The sequence below is a fragment of the Indicator indicator genome, chromosome 19, assembly GCF_027791375.1.
Source record: "Indicator indicator isolate 239-I01 chromosome 19, UM_Iind_1.1, whole genome shotgun sequence".
NCBI classification, from domain to species: Eukaryota; Metazoa; Chordata; class Aves; order Piciformes; family Indicatoridae; genus Indicator; species Indicator indicator.
Window position 1 is genome coordinate 13,997,508 of NC_072028.1, and position 22,544 is coordinate 14,020,051.

The following is a 22,544-nucleotide window of genomic DNA, read 5'->3' on the forward strand; positions in this document are numbered from 1 at the left end:
ACTAATAAATTTTTTTTTCATTCTTTTCTAGGGTCCTTTAGAAAATGATCTGGTAGTTCATGTGGCCCTGATAGCAGAAAGTCAACGGTATGTAGTAGTTTTGTTAAGAATGTGTATATCAGGTGTGTTGAATAGCAGACAGACATACTAAACTTGATGAAGGCATTCAAGAAAGTGTACAGTGTAGTACTGATAATACTTGTATATTTGCTGTCAAAGTAATTGTTAAAATTAAGACTGTTTTGTGATTTGTCATTATTTCATTTGTAGCCTACAAGTTTTTCTGAACACGTACGGAATCCTAACTCAGACTCCCCAGCAGGTGGAACCAATTCAGATATGGGCTCAAAAAGAACTTGTCAAAGTAAGGAATTCTGCAGATAGTATTATTTACCTGTCTACAAATTTCTTCTCTGGCAATAGGAATTCATATCAAGCTATTAGACTGGCATCTCCTGTAGCTGGTTGTCTACCTCTTCGCCTTATTCTAATTTAGTTGCAAGATAACACTGACGCTGCTCAGTTACGCCTAGTTAGAACTCGCTGTAAAACTCTGAAGGCCAGATGTTCTCCATGACTCTAATTAAAGCCAAATGCCCTCATCTTTCTGCTTGAGACCTGGCAGAAGCACAGAAAAGGTTTATTTATATATATGTATTTTTTACTCTATTTTCACCATTCTTTCTCACAGGCTTACTTTCATTTGGGAGTCAATGACAAATTGGGATTATCTGGAAGACCAGACAGACCTATAGGATGCCTTGGAACATCAAAGGTTGTTGCAAGAGACATTTATATTATTGGTTTTCATGTGTATTTCGGATAAACGTTTTAATTAGTGTCTGAATTATTTTAGATAGGAAAAAAATGTAATTTTATTTTATGCATGTACCTTATTTTCAAGTCCTTGCGCATGCTTACTTCTTACTATTAAACTGCCATATATCTAGACATCCAGTTATGCTGATGTTGGCCACGACAGGCTGTGGTGATGAAATCAACTGCCTCAGCTGAAATAAAATGTAGATCTGCATACCTAATGAAAGAGTACCTAAAATTATATATGTAGCTTTTATCTTAAAGAGTGTTTTTTAATTAATCTGTTCTACATTTAATTATTACTTTGATAGTTTCAAAATACCTTTTTTTCCTTTTTAGTTATTGCAGTGCTTCAAATATTTTCAAGAAAAGAGTAATGAAAGCTTTCTCTCTCAACAGATCTATCGAATACTAGGAAAGACTGTAGTTTGCTACTCGATCATTTTTGATCTAAGCGACTTCTACATGTCTCAGGATGTTATGATGTTGATTGATGACATTAAGGTATTTATCTGTAAATTTCCTTTGAGAAAATGACAGAGTCTGTAGAAGAATAAACTGTGAAGTTTGATTACAATAAAAGATTGAAAAGGCAACGTTATAGGGTATAGTCTTCTCATACAAATATTAACTTGCAGTTTATGCTGGAGAGTGTATCAAGATGAATATCCTGTCAACCTAGTCCCAAGTTTTTGTGAGTACCTGATGTAGGCATCCAAAAGTGATTGAGAATGCTGTAGTGCAAGAAGGAAGTTATCATTTATTTCTTTGGGAAAACAAATGTTCTTGGCCAGAAAGAGGAATGAGACACATCTGTTTAAGGGAAATAAGAAAGCCTCACCTGGAGGAAAAATATGACTTGACTTTGCACAACTATTAAAAATTGCCTTCCTTCCCTACCTTTAAGGCAGGCAACAGAGCAAAGCTTGCCTGTTTGGTGCCCTCTGCTTGAACAGCTATTGCCAGTGCACAGATGGTGGCACTGGTTATTCCACGCCGGTGGCTGTGATTCAAGCCCTGGACTGCCATGCACCCTTAACTGGGACATTACACCTAGCTGTGTATACTGCACTCTCTAGTGGTTTAGTCTGTGATCAGTAGATACGCTGGGAGCATTTTCAGAGAACTTGTGAAATAGCAAAGCTAGAAAGCAGCTTTTATAAGTTGGAAGAAATCTGGTTTAATGGCTATGGGTTTTTTTCAGTCTGATTTTTTTTTTTTAATTGGTGTTATTTTAAGATATCTCACACTGTGTATTCTGATATGTTGTGCTTGTGTATTTGTAATTTTTTTGTGACTAAGGTATTATTTCTTACCTAGAATGCACTGCAGTTCATCAAGCAGTATTGGAAAATGCATGGTCGTCCACTCTTCGTTGTACTTATCCGTGAAGACAATATAAGGTACAGAGAGCTAAAAACGTCATTTGCAGTGTGGTATTTTCCTAATTGCAGGATTAATGAAGTTCTGTTTCACGTTTCAGAGGGAGCAGATTCAATCCAATATTAGACATGTTGGCAGCCTTTAGAAAGGGAGTTGTTGGAGGAGTGAAAGTTCATGTTGACAGAGTACAGGTATGTTTTTCCTGAATGATGTTTTCTTAAATCTGTTCCAACAAAATATATATTGAAGTTTCGTGAATTGTACTCAGCTGTTTCCTTTAGATACATACATGTAAATATGCCTAGAAGTAGAATGTGTGACTAACTAGGTGAATGTTCTTTCTTCTTGTAAAATATACAAAATGTCATTTCATTTTAAAATGTATTTGGATGACTTAGAGCTCTTTTACAATTTTCACCTTCATTGTCATTGTGTTCAAGCAGATGTCAATAAGTCAAACAAGACACCAGCAATAAAAGCAAAGCATTTTTTTTAATTCATTCTTCTCACAGTGTAACTGAGCAGTATTTTACTGCAACTTATATACAATGAAAAAGGAACTTAACATGCAAACTCAGATCAAAAAGCAGTCTTAAAAATACTGTAGTGCAGTAAGTTCCCTCTGGCAATACATAAACAGCAAGTTCATGTAAATTCAGAGTGAATGAATTGTCCTGACTAGATCAGATAAAATAACCTGGAATTTCAGGTATGTCGTATTCTGAGACAGAAGTATTTGTCAGCTGCATTTGACATGCAGGCTTAGGCAGGCATGCTTGACTGAGGCATGACTATGGCGTAGGAAATACTGTTGTGCTTTCTTGTAATATGAGACTGACAGGAAAACTGTCTATCCCTCAGTGATGCCTGAAACTGAGTGTTTATGATCCAGAACATGGGTATCATGCAGGACTCCAAGGAACACAAATCCTTCATCTCCAGTGTTTAGTGGAGGAGGCTGGATATTGCAGGCAAAACAACAGCAGAATGCTAGCAGAGACAGCAGCTCTGAGAGACTTCTGCTGTCTTAAATAAGACTTTAAAACAGAGGAAAAAGACTCTGAAAGTGTAAAGATATTTGCAACTGTAGATAAAGAAACTACTTCTCAGTGGAAATCACCAGCAACATATGGAGATCAAAAGAAACCATATAGTTATATACATTTCTGCATCTTTTTTAACTTTCTTCTATTTTTCATTTCAGACGTTAATATCTGGAGCAGTTGTTGAACAACTTGACTTCCTAAGAATCACTGAAACAGAAGAGTAAGGCTATGTGTAAATAATAATGATTAAGTATTTGATAGTTAAAATATTTTCTGAACTCTGAAAAAATTATATGCTTATTTTCCAGGGCTCCTGTATTTAGGAGTTTGGAGGAGCTTGATCTTCCAAAACATTCAAAAGTCAAGAGACAGTCTAGTACTCCAAATGCATCTGAGCTTGAGCAGCAACCTGATTTAAATATTAATGACTGGAAAAACAAGTCAACATATGAAATCCTGCAGAAACTTAATGTAAGAAAACAGATATAGTGTAACTTCATTCTCATTTTTTAACAGCAGCCTACTTAGATCAACATGATTAGTGTCATGGCTCAATGTTAATACTATGGTACAGTGTCTGATGCTGACAACCCTTCACCCTAGTATCACAGAACTTTCTGGCCCTTCATGCTGTAACTGTTGGTTTCCAATTCTCCCAGATACCCAAATAAACTTCTGGTAATCAACCACCATCTAGGGGGCGATCCATTTGTTGTCTGTCTTATGAATAGATATTTTATTGATAGACTAAAATTCAAAAGGTTTCAACTGTTGTTATTCACTCTGATAGCCTGGTAACTTCTTTACAATACCAAGTGACGATTCCAATCTGGCAACTTTCGTGTATATCAAAGAAAAGCTGCCACTGACTGTTTCTAGATCCAGTGTTCACTACGAACACACCAAGTATTCCACTTGGTTTCCCATGTCACTACAAGCATTTCTGCTGTAAGAGATAGGACCCAACACCAGGAAATCTAGAAACATTTCCAAGGCCTAATTTTTACAACTTAATTTAAACCATGGAGGTGCCTCTGCAAGTCAGCAGTGACACAGATACAGCATACAGAGCATATGAAAAAATCGTGAAGACCTCCTAAAAAACAAAACTTGTAGACTTTTTGATTTTAATAAAAAAGACCCTTTGGCTTCACTCAAGATTTTTAATGGCTCTTTGGGGTCTGCTTCACTGAAAATCTAGAAGCTATTTGACATTATGTTGTTGCTGATTTGTTTGTTTGTTTCTCTTCAGGATTGCAATTGCCTAGCAAGTCAAGCATTACTCTCAAGTATATTGCTTAAGAGGGAAGGACCCAATTTCATCACCAAGGAAGGTAAGTAAGGTCTTTTTCATTTGAGTATCTCAGGAAGTAGCTGTATGTTACTTAGAATAAACAATAATGGCCGTGCATGCAGGCACTTGTGTAGCTCTTTTCCTTGCCATTTAATGCAATTCCTTATCTAAATGGGACATACAAATTGATGGGGTGGTGGGGAATGAGCTGCTAAATATATGAACTGTTTTCAGTTGATTGTAGGCTGGTGCTGTTAACCTGGTTGTAATTTTAACAGATATAAAAAATAGGGAATTGGGCCTATATAGAAGAGTGAAACATTGTTTATGATGGTATTGAAATGTATGAGGCTTTGTATCAAAGCACAGCATTTAAATATATGTAAAATAATTCAGAAGAGGATACTAAGGCTTGTGGCTTTTGTGCTGCAAGGTTTGGTGGTGTTTCTGTTTTTTCCCCTTGGATATATGAATACCCCTCAGAAAAGGGGAATGTTAAGATCCAATAATATTCTTAGTTGTTCTTACAGCAGTGTAACTTAATACATTTGATATAAGAGAGCTGGTTCTTGTGATGAGCTGTCATTTTGTCATAAATATACATTATCTTCCTATTGCTATATTAAAAATGTTATGGAGAACAATGGAAAGTGGAATAACATTCCACAGTGCGTTGTTGAAACACAATGTGAAACAAAGTCATGGCTGGAATTTGAGCATCTGAGTAGACTCTGAAGCAGCTTTTTTGTCACTATTTCCTGTACCTTTGTCAAGCTTTGAGAGCCTTAGTAGGTTTCTTTAGTCCTTTTTACGCTGTGTCCCTTTGCTCTGGAAACAACCTGAGGCAGGCTTGCTACCCCTGTAAGCACTTCTGACCATTAGATCTCTTGAAACCATTTAGGTCAAAGCCATACCATTGTGCCTCAGACTGTTCAGACTGTTCACAGCTAGCTTGTATAGACCTTCTTCTGCCATCCCATATGAATCAATAGCTGATGATAACCTTTTTGATATGGATCTTGCATTAAAGAGTCTGCATTACAGACTACAAGTTCCTGTCCTTCTGCGATTGGAGATTACTGAGACTGACATTAAATAATCACACAATCAATAAAATATAAATTTAAAAATAAAAGCTGAAGAACCTTGAGTGTTCCAGCTGATGGGCAGAGGCTATGATTTTATGAGTCAGCTTGTGCTACTGTTGCTACGGATGAACTAACTGTTCACCAGTAAGTGTCTGGCATGCAAAATACTGCTATTCCACCTGAGAATTGAAAATGTAGAAGCTAAATGAAGTCTAAATCATGGAATGCTTGTCACCACTTTTAAGATAATGGTCCCCAGGTGACCCCTGCACAGCTGAAGAGAGATGTCAGTATAGCAAGATGATGCACTATTATCAACTATGGGCTGACAAAAGAATGGTATCTGTTGTTCTGATTAAGGTAATTCCCATGCTTTATGCCTTCTCTGAATCCTGGACTACCTACTTTGATGTAGAAACAGTGCTCTTCTCTTTTCCTGCCCTGTCTTTCTTAGGTCACTTCACAAAATGTTCTCTTTGGCACACGGAAAATCAGCTCGGAGAAGTAGTAATAAAGCAGGGATAAGTCTTGTAGGTCTGTTAAGCATCCCCTGTAGTCGCCTTGACAAGAGCAATGCTGTAATGCAGCTGATGACCAAAGCCACACAGTCACTTGGGTGTCCTTCTGGGCACCTGATTGTGGTTATCCAGTGCAGAGCTGCAAAGCACTGAAAGATCCTCTTTTTCACAGTCCCAACTCCATGTAAAATCAGTCTCATGTCCCACATGATTAACCAGCGGTCTGTTACTCATATACAAAGCCAAAAACAACTGGTGCCTTGGATATCAGCTATCACAAACGTGTGTTATGCCCAAACACAATGCACTTGGATGAGCTGCACCACCAAGCACAAGGCTTCCTTGTTTTTTACTGTAGGCTTTAGCTCAACAAAAGAGAAAGACAGTGGAGAGAGTATCCAAAACACAATCTGCAGTCTGAGGATGTACCTTTACAGGCCAGATCTGTACATAGATTAATTTTCCTCAGTACAAGAATAGGTAATTATCAGTGGTCTCTGTATATAGCATGAGCAGCAAATTAATTGGAATCTTGTTTGGCTTCTTATGTACAACTGGAGAAGAGGGGACTTGATTGCATGTAAATTTTATATACTCAGCACAGTAGGTAAGTGCTTTACAAAAGCTGATTCAGAATTAAGTGATCTCATTGCATTTATCTTACTACTGTTAAATGACAACTTACACATATTTTTTGCTTGTGTTTTGTTTTTGTGTTTTTTTTAAAATGCATTTAGGTACTGTTGCTGAGCATATTGAAAGAATCTATAGACGAGCTGGCAGCAAAAAGCTGTGGTTTGTATATGTATATATCTATTTATAAATATCTATATAATTTTTCTTTTGCGCCAATTTTCTTCTCCCTAATATGTTTATAGAGATTAAAGCTTGAAGAGGGGGGAGGGGGAGGACAGCTATACTGACAAAGTTGTAAATTATAAAGCTGAAAATCTGCTTTGTAATGCTTTGTTTAAAAATAGGTATTTTTTTACTTTTATCTCTTAAAATATAAAAGAGTAATAATAAGATGATTTGCTGTCAGGGTTATTCACAACATATAGTTTCATTAAATTCAAGTAATTTATTTCTTAGAGGGTATATTATCAGTAGCTTTCTATAGCAAGGCTGATAATACATCAGACATCAATTAAGTTGATACACGTACACAGTTTATTGCCCCAAAGTCCTTTACTTGAGTTTGACTTTGTCACAATAACTTTAAAAGGTTTCAGCAAGTAGGTTAGTGTTTACATGTTGTTGGTTAATTTCCCTTCCCTGAAGCTCAGTACAAAAAAAATATGTTTTTTTCAATTGACGAAACTAGTTGAGCCTGTCCTGAAATCTGGTCTCTCAATTTAACAGTTGCTAATAGATGAGTCTGTAAATAGAAAACCTGCTTTTCATTTTTCATTTTACTGTTGATACAGTACATTGGACCTTTGCCTATAATAAGGTAGAATCAAAATAAATACCTTGGCGGTATTGTAATGAATAAAAGTCAGAAGTATTTTTAGAAGCAAAATATGTAAACTACTTTTCATTTCTCTTCCATGATTGCCATGTGACATACATATAGGCTGGTGTTGCGCTACAGTGCTGCATTTGCACAGAAATTTTCCTCTTCTATAGTCCCACATATTACTACTTTACTGGTACATGGGAAACAGGTAAAGTGCCCAGAAGTCTGAAATGGAGCTCCTTGTGAGCTTTTTCCTTATTTGCATTTTGCTAGTATCAGCTAATGCATTTTTGAAATGTTTTGCTCAAGTTTGTATCAGTTTTCACAGGAATCAACATCATCTGTTCGTATTTTTTACTAACACTAGAATATTACTGCCTGGTCATTATCTCTCTGGATAAATTATTCTCAGCAGCCTTAAAGCCTTTGCTAGAAAAGCTCAAATATAGATCTGTTAGGTTTGTATTTCAGCAGGAAATTATTATTGAAATTATTTATATCTGTAAATATCAGCTGGATATATGTAAAAAGAAAAATGTTTTTGTTAGAAGTTACTGCTAATAAGTAAACTAGCAGTTTACCCAAGTCATCTCTTCTTATGCCACACGTGTGAAATCACCTCAGCATGGAAACAGAACAGGCTTGGTGTTATGTGTTGTACTTGCTCTTGCAAATTTTTTCTTGCTTAAGTAGACTAAAAATTACAAAGGTCATTGCAAAATTACGGAAATGTCACAGAAGAAAAGCTGGCATCTCTTAGCTGTCTGTTTTCAAAAGGATGCTGAGAAAAGACCAACAAGCTTTTTACAGAGCTGGCTGTTTAATGAGTTCCAACCAAAACTATTTTCAATCAGTTAATGTGCACTTAGACTAAAAATGAAAATCCACAGAATATTATGTAAAATGCAATTCAAATTCTTCTTTATAAATACTGTATGTATTTGGTGAGTTAGTTTTGAGATCTCTGCTGTAGCAGACTTCAAATCTCTTTATGAATTCATTACGCTAGCTTTTGATATGTAGTGGGATTGCTCTGTTTTCTGCCCTCAGGTCTGTTGTGCGCTTCGCAGCAAGTCTTTTAGGTAAACTAGTGGACAGCCTTGCACCATCTATTACTAATGTTTTAGTTCAGGGCAAGCAGGTAAGTCTTTACTCCTGAGAAATGCGTTACAGAATGATAACAGAGAAATTAAATAAATGGGCTTTCTAATTTTGAAGACCTCTGATGCTTCTTTTAAAAGTACTCAATGACTTAAAAATCCTTTCTGAATAAGAAAAATCCAGAGAAAATAAAGATACGTCTAATACTTGCATATACTCTGGGCTAATAAATTTATTTAAGACAGAACAATACTGAAAAGGCAGTTCAGAGTCTAGATAAGATGGGAAAAGGTGTTATTTACATAACTCCTTAGGTTTTAGATATATGCCCTCATCTCACAAAAGAAGATGGGGTGAAGTAATAAAGCTTCTTTTTAAGATGTCATTAATGAAGATGTAGCCATTCTCTCAGTAATTGAGCATAAGACAACAACAGATGGGTGCCAACTGAGCAAAAAGTCTTTCAGGAGTTTGGTTTTCTGTTCTGTATGTGTTTCTTTCCTAAGGAGATTTTTTTTTTCCTCTCAGCACAATAATGGTAATCAAGTTCATGGAGAGCTGTTTCCAAATAATGGCATACTATGTATTTTTGTATTAAAATATGTGTAGGTGTATTCTTAACGATGTGCAATGCTCTCATAGCAGATTTGTCTTACTCCAGAGTGAGATCTGGGCCTGTGCTTCTGGCACCATATAGCTACAGAGGAACCATATAGTTATAGAGGAAGCTGCACCTGCATGAGGCATGATTTGTAGCTGTTGATGTTCAGCCTTTTAACTGACCTTGCCTTTAGTGATCCCTCTAGAAAAATAATCTTTTTTAATAGGTTAAAAGTTAGTGTTGCTGTGTTTTACTGACCACAAATTAAAAGCCTGTCAGAATTTTAACAAAATTCCTTGTTTGCAGTTAATCAGTCTGGTGTCAGCAATATTTGCTTAAGGCTTTCTGGTTTAGGATGCTATTAGAAATAAGAAAACAAGACTATTAACTGATTACTGAATTTTAAGTGAGTTTCACAGCTGAAATGTCAGCCATGAAAGACTGTCTCAACCTCATGCACAGTTGTGACTGTATAGCCAGTTTTGAAAGCAAAGCAGTGGTCTTTAATTTTCATCTGGAAAGCTATACTCCATATGCACTATGCTGTCTAGTGGATTTTGTTATTTTAATAGCATCCAACTAACAGTATTAACAAAGCATTGATCATTGACATAAAATTACTTTTGCATTGTGAAATTTTAACAAGAAAAGCAGAGTTCATGAAGTTTCATTTCTGAATTCTTCTATGGTACTTTTATTCCTGTCCATATCTTCTGAGTTGTTCTCAATATATCATAGGTGACGCTTGGAGCTTTTGGCCAAGAGGAAGAAGTTATTTCTAATCCCTTATCCCCAGGAGAGATTAAGAACATCATCTACGAAAAGTGTAATTTACAAGATGAAAGAGAAGCTGTAGTTCAGCAGGAACTTGTCATACATATTGGCTGGATCATCTCAAATTCACCAGAACTTTTCAGTGGTATGCTGAAGATACGGATTGGGTCAGTAAAGTATCTCTTGTTGTTCTTAGTCTTACTCTTGTAGGGGAACATGAGGTACTGCAACAGAGATGGTTGCTACGTTGCAAAAATTGTTTATATAAGATGATGCAGAAAAACCTGTATTCCTCAGCGTTATATTTCTTGGAAGCATGCTTTAAATTAGCATGCTGAAAATGGCTACACATCTAATCTGAAATTTGTCAGTCAGGAGCATTAAGTGGAAGAGGGGCAATCCTTTTAACAGTCCATTTGAAGTTTTCCTAATACAGAGCTCACTCTTTGCTCTCTGTGCAAGGGCAACAAGGCAGCCTCTACAGAAATCTTTACGTATTAGGTACAGGTGTGCTGCACACACTGAAGGCTGGCAATTGGCACACATTTAATTACTAGTAAACATGTGATGTTGACAGAGTCCTAAGGGATGGTAACTTCCTGGGCCTCCAGCACCCCTATCAGACAGGTTAAAGGGACATGGCTGCAGGCAAGCGAAGTACTATACACTGGCAGGGAGAGAAGAATTAAGAGGTAGAGAGCACAGGAAGAGTTTTTATTGTCAGGCTTTTAGTTGAGGAAGGAGAAGGAAAAATTGCAGTCTCTGATTAAGGCTCCTGTTTTTGTTCAATTGATCCATCACCCATGTGATGTAGCTTTAGGGCAAATGTGTAAAGGGTAGAGACTGAATAAATGTAGTAATCTAAGAAAGATGCAACATGAATTTGATTCGCTTCTGAACGCACGTTATGCTCCTCCAGGTCAACATATGCTTCTAGTTGCATTCCCTGGTTTCTAGTAAGTGCTCAGGTTATGATATAGCCTTACATAAATCAGTTTTACAAGTCTGGCATCCGTGAGCAGCAAATCCCTTGGAAACAGGGTTTCAAGGTACTTAAACTATTTTAGTACAGAGTTTCAGCACAAAAATCTGTCCAAAAAATAGCTTATTCTTTTAGAGTGTTGTCTATAATGAGGACTTCAGGTAATAAAAGCCTTCTCTAATTCAAATGTATTTCCCATTACAGCTTTTCTTAGAAGGTTTTGAGGCAGAAGTCATATTTCTGATGCTCAGTGAATATGAATATATCTGGCATAGCAAAGACATTGTTCAAGAGCAGTTCCACACACAAATATACTTAATGGCTGTGGTAGAGATCTGTCCTAACCTGTTGCTAAAAATGTCTTTTTCTATTATTCATTAAAAAAAAAAAAACCACAAACAAAACATGCCCCCCTCAACTGAGCAGTATCCCTGTTACACACACACACACTTCCTTGACCGTTCATCAGTTTTTTATAGCTCTACCATTCTATGCTATATAGGTTAGGTTAGGGTAAAGTAAACATTTCTTAGAAACCATATATCTGAATCAAGATTAATACATCATTTACCTACAGGATTGTTCTCTTTAGTTCTTTGATAAGGTGACCTTACCAGACTAGAAATAGTCTGTGCTATAGTATTCTATCCTACAGTACCAGCATTTACTTGGCTATTTACAGATATCAATTTACCACATTTAGGAAGAGACAGGTGCATTTGAATAAGCACTTCTTTGAAAAGGCCAGGTGCTACTGACTGAGGTTTACAGAATGAGTGAGCATGCTTTAAAATTAGAACTTAAATGTCCTATATTCCATCTTTGGGGTTTTTTTTGGTGTTTTTTTGTTTTTTTTTTTTTTTTTACATAGAGAAAATACAGTATATTCAGCATTGGAGGTAGAAACTAGCAGGCACAAGATTCAGCCTTCCAGTTTAGAAGTACATGCTAGTCATCATCAAACCAAAACAACTTCAAATCACTAGTGTTTAACTGCAAGTACATCTGTCCTTTTGCACTTAAATACCTTTTCTGTACCCTCTACAGATCATATTACTCCTTTTGCCTCCCCTTCCTCATTCTCCTTAACTAATCCTTTTTGCAATTACTTTTTTTGTCTCTTTCCTCCAAGGTTAATGTTTTTTTTTTTTTTAGTTTGGTGTTATCACCCACCCCAGTGAGCAAAATTAACCTACTCCCAGAAAGACCATTCCGGTTTAATAATGATTCGATTTAGTGCCTTGTTATTGATTTGTTTTCAGGGTTTCAAGTCAAAATAGATAAGTTCCTGACAGCCCTATTACTGTAAAAACCTCCAACCGACTTCTACCCCCCTCTTATCAGTGAAGAGTTTGGTAGGAGGTCCACCCTTGAATTTGCTATGTTTTGTAGGCTACTGCAAAAAGAAAATGCCAGTGGATGACTTCCACACAAATAGATTAGAGTCACCAGTGAAAAAAAGAACCAATTTCTAAGCCAATTGTGTTTGTCAGGCTTAGTAACAGGAGAAAGACACTGTTCATCCACTAAAATAAATAAATGAAGTGTTTTGGATAACGTACTATGTCCACCTTGCCTCATGTTCCCTTGTATATTGCACCTTCAGAGAATGGTCCTAGAAACCTCAAATGTAAAGCAATGTTGAATCAGCTGGCCTGACATCTCCGAATTTTTATAGATAGTAAAAATCCTTCAGAAACCATTGTGACTTGAGTTACATAAACATCCTGTACCTTGTAGCCTAAATAACTAAATGCCTGTGCACTGTGGGCATTCTGATGACAAGGTGACTCTCTTAGGGATACTCTGCATTTTCTGATGAACAGAGTAAGGCTCTTTAACGTAATCCAGACTTGGTCAGGCGTTACCTGGTGGACTGTGTCAAGAAAAACTAGTGAAGTTTCTTTTCCCTTTTGACAGTAATACCTACTTGAACTGAAGCAGTGTAGATGGTAAGAGAATGGGCTCAATGCTTAGTTATTTTGCTTCAGATGTATCCGTACTTTATTTCATCTTTATTATATTAGAGGCAGACAGTGCATAATAGAATTTAGCATTCACTTCAGTAATTTGCCAAGTTCTGCTCTGATTCCTAAGGCTGAAAAATCTTCACTGCTGCCATATTTTTATTTAATCAAATATTTCAAAAAGAGTAACAAAAGAAAGAAGTGAGTACAAAAAGGATTTTCAAAGGCTAAAACTATAAATAAGCCCTGAGGTATTTTTAAATTAAAAATGTTTTTTTGAGTTTAAAAAAAAAACACCATTCATCAGCAAAATGCATATACTGTCAGAGCATAATTTTGAGTACAAATTTTAACATCAAAGGCAGGTAAATGTTTGCCTTAATGACCATGGGATGTATGGGAATATGATCAAATGTATCTTCCCTAGGAAAAGCGTTCTTCACAACCCATTTCTTAATCTGCACATGATCCTTTTCAGTTCATATCATATTGCAAACAAACACACAATCTGAGTAAATTCCACAATACAGCAAGAGGAGTGCAGTATTTGATACTGAGAGCCAAATAGCAGGACCAAGGGGAATTCTTCTGAGCTGTTTTATTAGACTAATTTTTCATTTTTGGAAACTTTGTGCTGAATTAATCAATGTTGCTCTCTTCACGTCAGATGGATTATCCATGCTATGAAGCATGAGTTGAAAATCCGTGCGGGGGATATGCCAGCCAGGGACTTGTACCAGATGTCCCCTAGTGAAGTGAAACAGCTTCTACTGGATATTCTTCAACCACAGCAGCAGGGGAGGTAATGAGATGTGTGGGTTTGTGGCACCTGTTTTCATTCATAATAGGCTATTCAAGTAATTTTTATTTCTAAACTACTTTGTATACATCTGAAAGCACCAGACATACGCAATCAGTGATATCCTTATTTAAGGAAAGGTAAAAGGCAAAAATGCACTTTTATATTTTTTCACCCGTGTCCAGGTTCTACATTTGTTTCTTTTATATTGCATCTTCCCTTTTCAGCTTTATCTTTGTCGAAGTCTGACTTTATAACAGTAATCTCTAGACTTTGGCAGTAATGTGATACATTCTTCAATGCCAGAAATTACTTCATACTATCTATTTAAATAACTAGTAAGAAGACTGTGTCGGCTCTTCAGTGCCCCCTTTCTTCTAGCTTATTACATGAATTAAGAACAGATGGCTCTCTAGACTTCTCAAGAGATAGTGGTGTAATCTTTTCTCCATGCTGTAGCTATCTGCTGGAAAGAGCATGCATTGTGATCCAAAGTGGGCAAGACAAAAGTTTAAATGACAATATTTCCACTTAACTCTATTGATAAGGTGAAGTCAAAAGTCCTCTGTAGGTTTTACTTGTAATTAACTTAAAATTTCACACATAATCCTGCTGATAATTTCCATAGTCCTTGACTGAATGGATGATGGCCTTTTCAGTTGAAGAAATCTACCACACAGCATAATACTTATGCTCCTACTTAATTCAAAATATATTGGGTTTTTTTTCCCCAAGCTTGAGAAAGAAGCTCCTTCAACAGTTGTCTGCTCTCTTACCTAATTTGTGTGATGGAGAATCTGTCTGTCTGTGTACTCTCTATCTCCCACATGCTTTTCAGTGTCTCAATTGTGGTTATTAATGCTTGCTGTTTAGTTGCTGTCTCTATTCATGTTGATGTTGACATTATTCCTCTAAAACCTTAGCAGAACTACCCTTTCTCTTTACGTCATTTTCCATTAAATATTATGCTATTTAGGAAACAATTTGGTCAATCACAGTGAGCAATTCAAGCACCATCCTTCCTTAGAGATCTTACCTGATCTGTCACAGTGCTTTCTGCATTCAATTCTGTTAACATATGATAGCAGGGTCAACAGTGTTCTGGTTGATTTTCTGAGGATGAAGATTCTTTTTCAGGGGTTATCTGAGTACAAAAGCTAGCCAGCATATCCTTCAAAACTTCCTATCTTTACCTTCTTCCTGTCGAGTATTACTAGCTCTTTTTTCCTTACTCTTTAGTGACTTGGTTTTAAAAGTTCTTTTCCTGCCAGGAAATGCAGAACACTGTCTCCTTGCATTTTCTTTCCACAACTGTTTTTCCTACTGTTATGATTTTAGGAAAAATTCTGTGCTACTGTGATACCATGTATCACTGCCAATTGCTTTGTCATTCATGAAGGGCTAGTGGTATATTTACCTCCCTAACAGTGTCTCCATAACCAACCTCCCTCCAGGTTTTCATGGAGGGTAAAATTTTTGCAATTTTCCTACCTCTTACACCAGGCTTGAAGATAAGATACCATCTAGTGATAGAGATTTTGCCAACTGAGTACAAACTTCTACAAGTACTTTTTGACCTTTTTATGTAGGTCTCAAGACTGCAAGTAGCCTTTTTTAAATGGAGCACTGTTCTTTTAATGGTCTAAACACTTAAACTTATATTTAAGATTAATTTTTTTCAATACAAGATCATTGCTATTTCATCAGGCACACTGACCTCTGCCAAAACAAGACATTTTACTGACAAGTAGTGTTAGTCTTCATGTAGCAAGTTCGTCGAGCAATACAAACAGAAAAAATAAAAATTAAAAAAATTTCAGCATTAGTGCTGAATTTCTTTGAACTAGGCTGCAATACAGGCAACCACATTGCCAAGCAGTAATCTAAGCATATTTTTTGTAAAAAGGACTCAAATCCACAATGGTGAATAAGGTGCACACTAAGTGTGTTGATTGCTGTACTACAAATATCAAAATATTTAGGTGTAGAAAGTATCTGCCTTTTCCGAATGATGTGCTTCGTGAAGTACTTGTTTCTTCTAATGTTATAAAAGGGCTGTTTGTGAGCTGAAGACGTGGAACTAATTGAAAAAGCCTTTTGCAGGAATATTAAACTGAGACACAAAAGTATTAGTTGCTTTGCTTCCTTGCAGAGCTCTCATTGCTATCTTACATACAAAAATGGATTCCATACTTAAAATTAAAAAAACAGCTAAGGTCAGTAAATTTTAGGAAAGCTCTTCTGTCAAATATCTGCAGTACTACTGCATAAGACTTAATTTTATACTTGGAATCTGCCAATTAAAATCACACCCATGGTTGCCCCTTCTTACAGTTCCATCACTGGCAGCTCAAACATTCTGGCTAAGGCTCCACTGTTCTAGTAATACTGAGAAAAGAAAAATGCAGAAATTACATTCCAGACTTTATGGTCATAGGTAAAAAAAAAAGTGGGGACAGTCTGCTTCTGAAGGTAAACCAGAATTGTAATTTATGGAGAGTGTAACTCAGTTTGTTCAAAGTCTTAGCTGAACACAGCCCTTTTGTCAGATTCCTAAATTTACAGCCAGTTGTTTTTCAACACATCATCATAGTAACCTACCTTCAGCAATCCTGCCAAAAATCCATTTTCCTAACCTGGTATTTAGAGCAATGGGTATTTCTAATCTGTCATCTATTGCATTTTGTATTTTACAGATGCAGAATTCTGTTGAGCTGTACTTAGGGACAGAATTGTTTTGCCTATTGTAATATAAAATACTGGGGGGTTCAGTTTGTATACATTCAGCTGTCATGGCTACCACACAGTGACTTCTGGTTTTGTTTATGGTAATTTACTTTGATTAGACATGAGGAATTCAGCCTCCTCCTGATACTGTGCTACACTGCAGAGATTTAACAGTTAATTCTTTTTGTTCTGTTACATAAAACACAAACACACATCTCACATTCTAACATCTATATGCTGAGCATCTTGGTTTTATTTGCTTTAAAGAATAACTTACCAGAAAGCTCCCATATACTGCATATGTGTCATGAACATGGATTTGATGGCACTGCTTACCTTACTGGCTCAGGTCACCGCACATGGCTTGGTTCCGCCATGGTTTTTTAACTTCATATTCTCAATTTTCTTTGTCCGCAGAAGCTGGCTAAACAGAAGACAGCTAGATGGTTCTCTCAATCGAACTCCTGCTGGGTTCTATGATCGGGTGTGGCAGATCTTGGAGAGAACCCCCAATGGTTTAATTGTGGCAGGGAAGTTTTTGCCACAGGTAAAACTGGCAGCTATGCTCAGTTATTTCTGCGCTACCCAACTATTAATGGGGAATTATTTTATCATTAATGTCTATTTTGTGATATTATGTATTACTTGGGGCAATTTGTTTCTGTTAATATTTTTTAAATTTTTTTATTTGTATTTTCATGAGCTACAATTTTAATAGAATGGAATTCAGTTATTTCTATTAAACACACTTATAAAAGCTTAAGTATAGAAGACCCTTTCCAAGTCATGAAATGTGTTCCTATTTTGATCCTACAGTAATATTTCTTGAGTATTATTTATTTAAGCAAATAAGCTCACTTAGAGGTGGCTTTGATTTCTTGTAAATGGTCTTTGAGTAAAAGTATTATTTGTTTTTCAGCAACCAACCTTATCGGATATGACAATGTATGAAAGGAATTTTTCCCTTCTAGTTGAAGATATGCTGCAAAATATCGACCAGCCAGAATACAGGCAAATTATTGTAGAGGTTTGTGCCCTACAGAGAATGAAATCTTGCGTTGTTCATGACTATATTATAGCTTAGAATTAAAACCAACATAACTGAGGTTCAAATATTTGAGGAAATAGCATTTTAAACATGAACACTTGCTTCAGTGGTTTCTGCATAGGTTTTGTATAATTAAACAGGTTCCTGTTAACTTGTTCAGAATATATTAAGTTCTTGATGTTCTTTCCCCTTTAGATAGATAAATATTAATGACAGTGCCAATACATTTAGGTCACAGGAGGTGAAAAGTAGTAAGAAGAACCAAGTAGCATTCCTTCAAGTCCCTAGCCTTTGCCATCTCCTAACAGTTTCCTATGCCTAGGGAAAAACTGCACTAAGTAACAGTTTGCCCTGCAATAAATCCCTCTTTCCCATTTTGCTGATGCTGTCTAGTGAGTTGCTTCATGTTACTGAATCAACTGCCTTAAAGCTTCCTTATATTCCCACACTTAACAGTACAGCAAGAGGCTGTTTCAACTCCCCACCACTGCACATAATGTGCACTTTGTGATCGAGAGCATCCTTGGTAACTGGTATCTGTGCTGTTAGCAGCATTCATTGTTAGCTCCTAAGTATATGCCTCTGGTGCTTGTGAGTATACCTCCACAGTAAAATCAAATTATCAGTTCTGGCTAACAACTAATGGTCATGCTGCTTGCTGGAATATCTCCAGTTTTTGCTAAAAGTTGACACAATAATCAAAACCCAAGATGACCAACATAGACTCTGCTGCCCACTTGTAGAGTTATTATGAAAGGTCACTATCACTCATCATGTTTGCTTTCCCATTTTAAACCTCTTTGAGATACAGGAAATGCCAATTCTCTCAAACAGTTTTTATTGGTGTCTGTTTGGGTTTTTTAATGAAGTTTGTCATAATACAACTATACCAGATGTGATTATGCCTCAAAACAACGTTCAGTATTTGCTGCTTTTCACCCTCTCCTTTGGCTGAACACCAGCATTTCTGTAGCCATGCAGTGAACTGAATAAACTGGAAATGACTTCCTTGGCTCCCAGCAAAGTTAGATGTTCATGTCAATCATTTACATGGTGCCCTTTACGAGGTAGTCACCAAAAACTGTGACCTTTCACAAAAGCAATTCTTTATCAAAGTCAGAATTCTATTACCTGTGCACTATTACCTGTGCCATCCTTAAGTAGCTGCCTGCTTGAAAGAGGTATATGCAATTATTAGCAGTACTTTTATGTAAACCTGAATTTAAAAAAAAAAAAAAATCAGTCTTACAGTCTTTTTTTCCCTACATTCTAGTTATTGATGGTCATATCTGTTATTTTGGAGAGAAATCCTGAGCTAGAGTTCCAGGACAAAGTGGACTTAGACAAAGTCGTGCAAGAAGCATTTCATGACTTTCAGAAAGATCACAACAGTCCAAAAGGAGCTGAAAAACAAGTGAGTAAAATATTACTGTCTTAAAAAAACTTACCCTTCTTATTGAAGTTAGTTATAAATGTTAGCCCTTCATGGTTCAGAATAAAAAGCACTTGGTACGAATTCAGAGTGGAATACCTAAGAACCTAAAAATGTGATACTATTCCTAGCTACTGATTTTTGTGCTAGAATTGCACTCATCATTTTAATCTCTAAGGCTTGAAGTTCAAGTAAGTGAAATTTGATCATTAAATAGCTTTTAAGGTTTACTTCACTGCGATTTTTAGGTGTTACATTTCAGAGGCATCTAAAGATTCTCCCTACAAGTTTTAGTGCCTCAAAGCTCTGAAATTCTGTAATAAAGCCAAGTTCATTGAACTTGTTGAAGGAGGAAGTACAAGTAAAGCAGTGGGTTAAGTCCCCAGTATTGAGCATGACATTCCTCACTCTGTCTGGTGTTTTATTGTATTGTATACAAGGTAGTCAGATACCTGTGCCCAGTAAGCTATTGATTCATAACATAGTGATATGCAACACCACTTTCTGTTGCTGAATTTAGCTCCTTTTCTGGAACCTGACTCTATCATGTTCCCAGGTGTATGCCCAGTGGCAGTTAACTGTAGCCCCTTAAGGCTTGCTCTACTGTTAGCCTGTCTCAAGCTTTCCTAACAAACACAGCTAAAAGGACTTGTCCAAATTATGCTCTTCCATTAAACTGACTTGCAAATATTCTCTGCTCTTCATTTATTAGAAGTAACCAATTTCCTGAACTGATCATTTATTATAGTAGCCAGTATAGAATTTGTCAGTAAGCAAATGTTTCAACATAATTCACTGTACAAAGCAGGTGTTCTGTGAGGGAAACCTGCTTTGTTGATCTGATTTAATGAATTAGTTCATGTGCTACCGATGGTATCTTGGGATTAAATATTTTTTTCCCCCAAATAAAAGTGTGTAGTCTGTATCTCTCCATCACACTGAGGTAGCATAGTGAGTTACCGCACAGTCATGATCTGGCTGCGTGTTCTAAGAGAGCAGTTGTTCCTCTGACACTACATTAAAAAAAAAAAATTAAGGCAGCACTATGTATACAGGACTGGAAAATTCAGTAAAGAGATAAATGCAATGCATTTTAGTCATCTGTTTTCCACATGGTTAGGTAAGCATACGTGGAAGATGTCTGAAAGCTGAGCAGAATGACACTACAGCTTTAGAGTCCAAAAAATACATTTGCATTTATAACCTATTTGTCACGTTCCTCTTGTTCACATGCTTGACATAATCAACACTAACAGAACCATCTTCTCCCTCCCCTGCAGGGTGACATGACTGCATTCTACAACACTCACCCAACTGGGAAAAAGGGAACATGCAGCTACTTGAGTAAGGCTGTGATCACTTTATTGCTGGAAGGGGAAATGAAACCAAGCAATGATGATCCTTGTACCATTAGCTAAAGCTTGAAACACATCATAGGAATTTCTGCTTTTTTTAGTGTTCCATGGATTTTTCATGCATATATTAAAACATTGTTCTGAAGTATAACCCTGGCTAGTAACACAAATTGTTTGCTAATTGAAGTTCCATTAAAGATAGTAAGTGCCACCTAATTTTTTTCCTTTCTCAACTACGCAGCATGAGACTGAGCACATGAAGTTAGTTCTTTATTTGATTAAGCTGAATGGGATTGTATTTATGATCTCAAATTATGCATTTCACATAGTTGGTAACCTCAAGAGAAATGAGATTTTTGTCTTTATAACTTTATTTATGATTACAAACAAGTGTATTGTATATTCTATATTAAATTCAGAAACTATCACAATTAACATGCGTGCCAATCACTAGAAATGCAAAAATATTTTACTATTCCATACACAAATTGGAGGTGAAGGTGAAATAGTTATTTAAATTTTTCTGTATCAGTTCAATTGATAGCATATGTTTAGAAGTGTTTTAAAATTTACTAGTTGATAATTTGATATCCTTCATAGGCTTCACCCTAAATGAGCCACTTTTTACCTCTAGCAATAAATATCCAACTGTTTAAACATCCATAAGTTGATAAAGAAAACATGGTAACAGGATGAAAGTTTGTTTATAAAAAGAGCATCCAAGCTGTATTTAAAATTACCATCAATGAAAACAAAAATTACATAAGTTATCAATGCATTAAAGAACTCAAGATACACTCATCTCCTAAATGTGTGGAAACACTATGTGCTATGTTCTTTATTTTAGCAAAAATGATGAAAAGCAAATGCTTGTAAAAACCCCTCTCAATAAAAATACTTCAAGCTATGTGCACACTCCATTATGTTGTCTTACGTGTTGACTATAATGTGCTACTAGAATGGCCTTGAAGGGCTCATGGAAGAGGAGTTTTTATCTGAACATGTGGGCAGTGGTTAATGCTTTCCGGGTTTGCAGGACTTACCCAGAAATCACAGAATCAATCCTTCAAGCCAACATGGTAGCATAAGTTGTTGTTGAAGGAGGATGCTTAAACCGTTAATAAATCTTTTGTCAAATGATGGGGAGAATAAGTAAGGTTGGAAAAGCTAATTTGGGGCTAACAGAGCAGTGGTCCTACCAGTTTTCCTTGCTGTAACACATTCAAGGAAGAGTGGAAAGGCAGCAGGGGTGGAGTGGGGAAGGAATATGCAGAAAAAAAACACTAGTTACTCACTATTTGGTACCTTATTGTAGTGCCTTAGTACATTAATAGAACGTACTAGTAGTAGAATGTTTTCTGAGGGGCTGCAGCATTGCACTGCTACAAGGCAGCTACAGTTAAACAGCACACTGCTGGCTCTGAACGAGCCACCCATTTAAACAGCAATCTAACCTATCTTCTGGGGGGTTTACTTCATTACTGCTTTAGAAGTTATCAAGTATAATAACTTCCAGTTGCCTTTTGGGGTTTTTTTAAGTGTTGCTTGCAGATCTACAGCTGGCCATAGACCAGTGATTACAGAGGGAGCAAGCATGTCCATTTCTAGTGGGTTGGGGTTTTTTTCTTTTCTAATGTTTTCTGATGTGTCTCTTGCCATACACAGAGTATGACTCATCTACAAACTAAATCCTATTGAAAGGAAACAATCCTTTTAATACAACAGCAGGGTAGCAGTTCAGCATTTTTTACATCACTTGCCCCTTCTTACTGCTGCTTTACCTCCAGTTTCAAGTAAGCCTCAGGTTTGCTTACCTTGGAATGAACTGTGTAACTGCAAATAAATGAAAACCCCAGTCACCACTTTTCCTTATATAAACTTGGAATGAAATTCCATGCAAACCCTTTCTGTTTTCCTTTATAGCCTTGAACATGCTTAATGAAATTGTGGCAATTTCTCAACTTCTACAAAATAGTACCTAGATTACAAGATGAAGATATCAAAATCCATCAGTCTGCATTCTCTGAAAAGGTTCTCACGTATGAAAGGATAATACTATTAACTATCCTCTTCCTGCAGCAGGGACAAGAAACGAGCTTGGTGCAAATGCTTGTTCTGACCTAGCAAGGCTACTAAATAGTATTAAAAGAC

General features: G+C 36.5%; 1 protein-coding gene across 1 annotated transcript in view; it reads left to right on the plus strand.

Moving 5' to 3' along the window:
• PHKB (phosphorylase kinase regulatory subunit beta) overlaps positions 1 to 21,299 on the plus strand; it is a 66,757-nt gene extending 45,458 nt beyond the window's left edge. Inside the window, exons 17-33 of the mRNA XM_054389533.1 lie at positions 32 to 87; positions 271 to 364; positions 692 to 775; positions 1,219 to 1,323; positions 2,140 to 2,222; positions 2,303 to 2,393; positions 3,407 to 3,468; positions 3,557 to 3,719; positions 4,501 to 4,582; positions 6,886 to 6,943; positions 8,658 to 8,748; positions 10,048 to 10,250; positions 13,700 to 13,834; positions 16,976 to 17,105; positions 17,478 to 17,585; positions 18,880 to 19,020; positions 20,319 to 21,299. Of these exons, the coding sequence (XP_054245508.1) occupies positions 32 to 87; positions 271 to 364; positions 692 to 775; positions 1,219 to 1,323; positions 2,140 to 2,222; positions 2,303 to 2,393; positions 3,407 to 3,468; positions 3,557 to 3,719; positions 4,501 to 4,582; positions 6,886 to 6,943; positions 8,658 to 8,748; positions 10,048 to 10,250; positions 13,700 to 13,834; positions 16,976 to 17,105; positions 17,478 to 17,585; positions 18,880 to 19,020; positions 20,319 to 20,456 (1,824 nt within the window). The 3' untranslated portion in view covers positions 20,457 to 21,299. The remainder of the gene's footprint in view (positions 1 to 31; positions 88 to 270; positions 365 to 691; positions 776 to 1,218; positions 1,324 to 2,139; positions 2,223 to 2,302; positions 2,394 to 3,406; positions 3,469 to 3,556; positions 3,720 to 4,500; positions 4,583 to 6,885; positions 6,944 to 8,657; positions 8,749 to 10,047; positions 10,251 to 13,699; positions 13,835 to 16,975; positions 17,106 to 17,477; positions 17,586 to 18,879; positions 19,021 to 20,318) is intronic.
• The last annotated feature ends 1,245 nt before the right edge of the window (positions 21,300 to 22,544 follow it).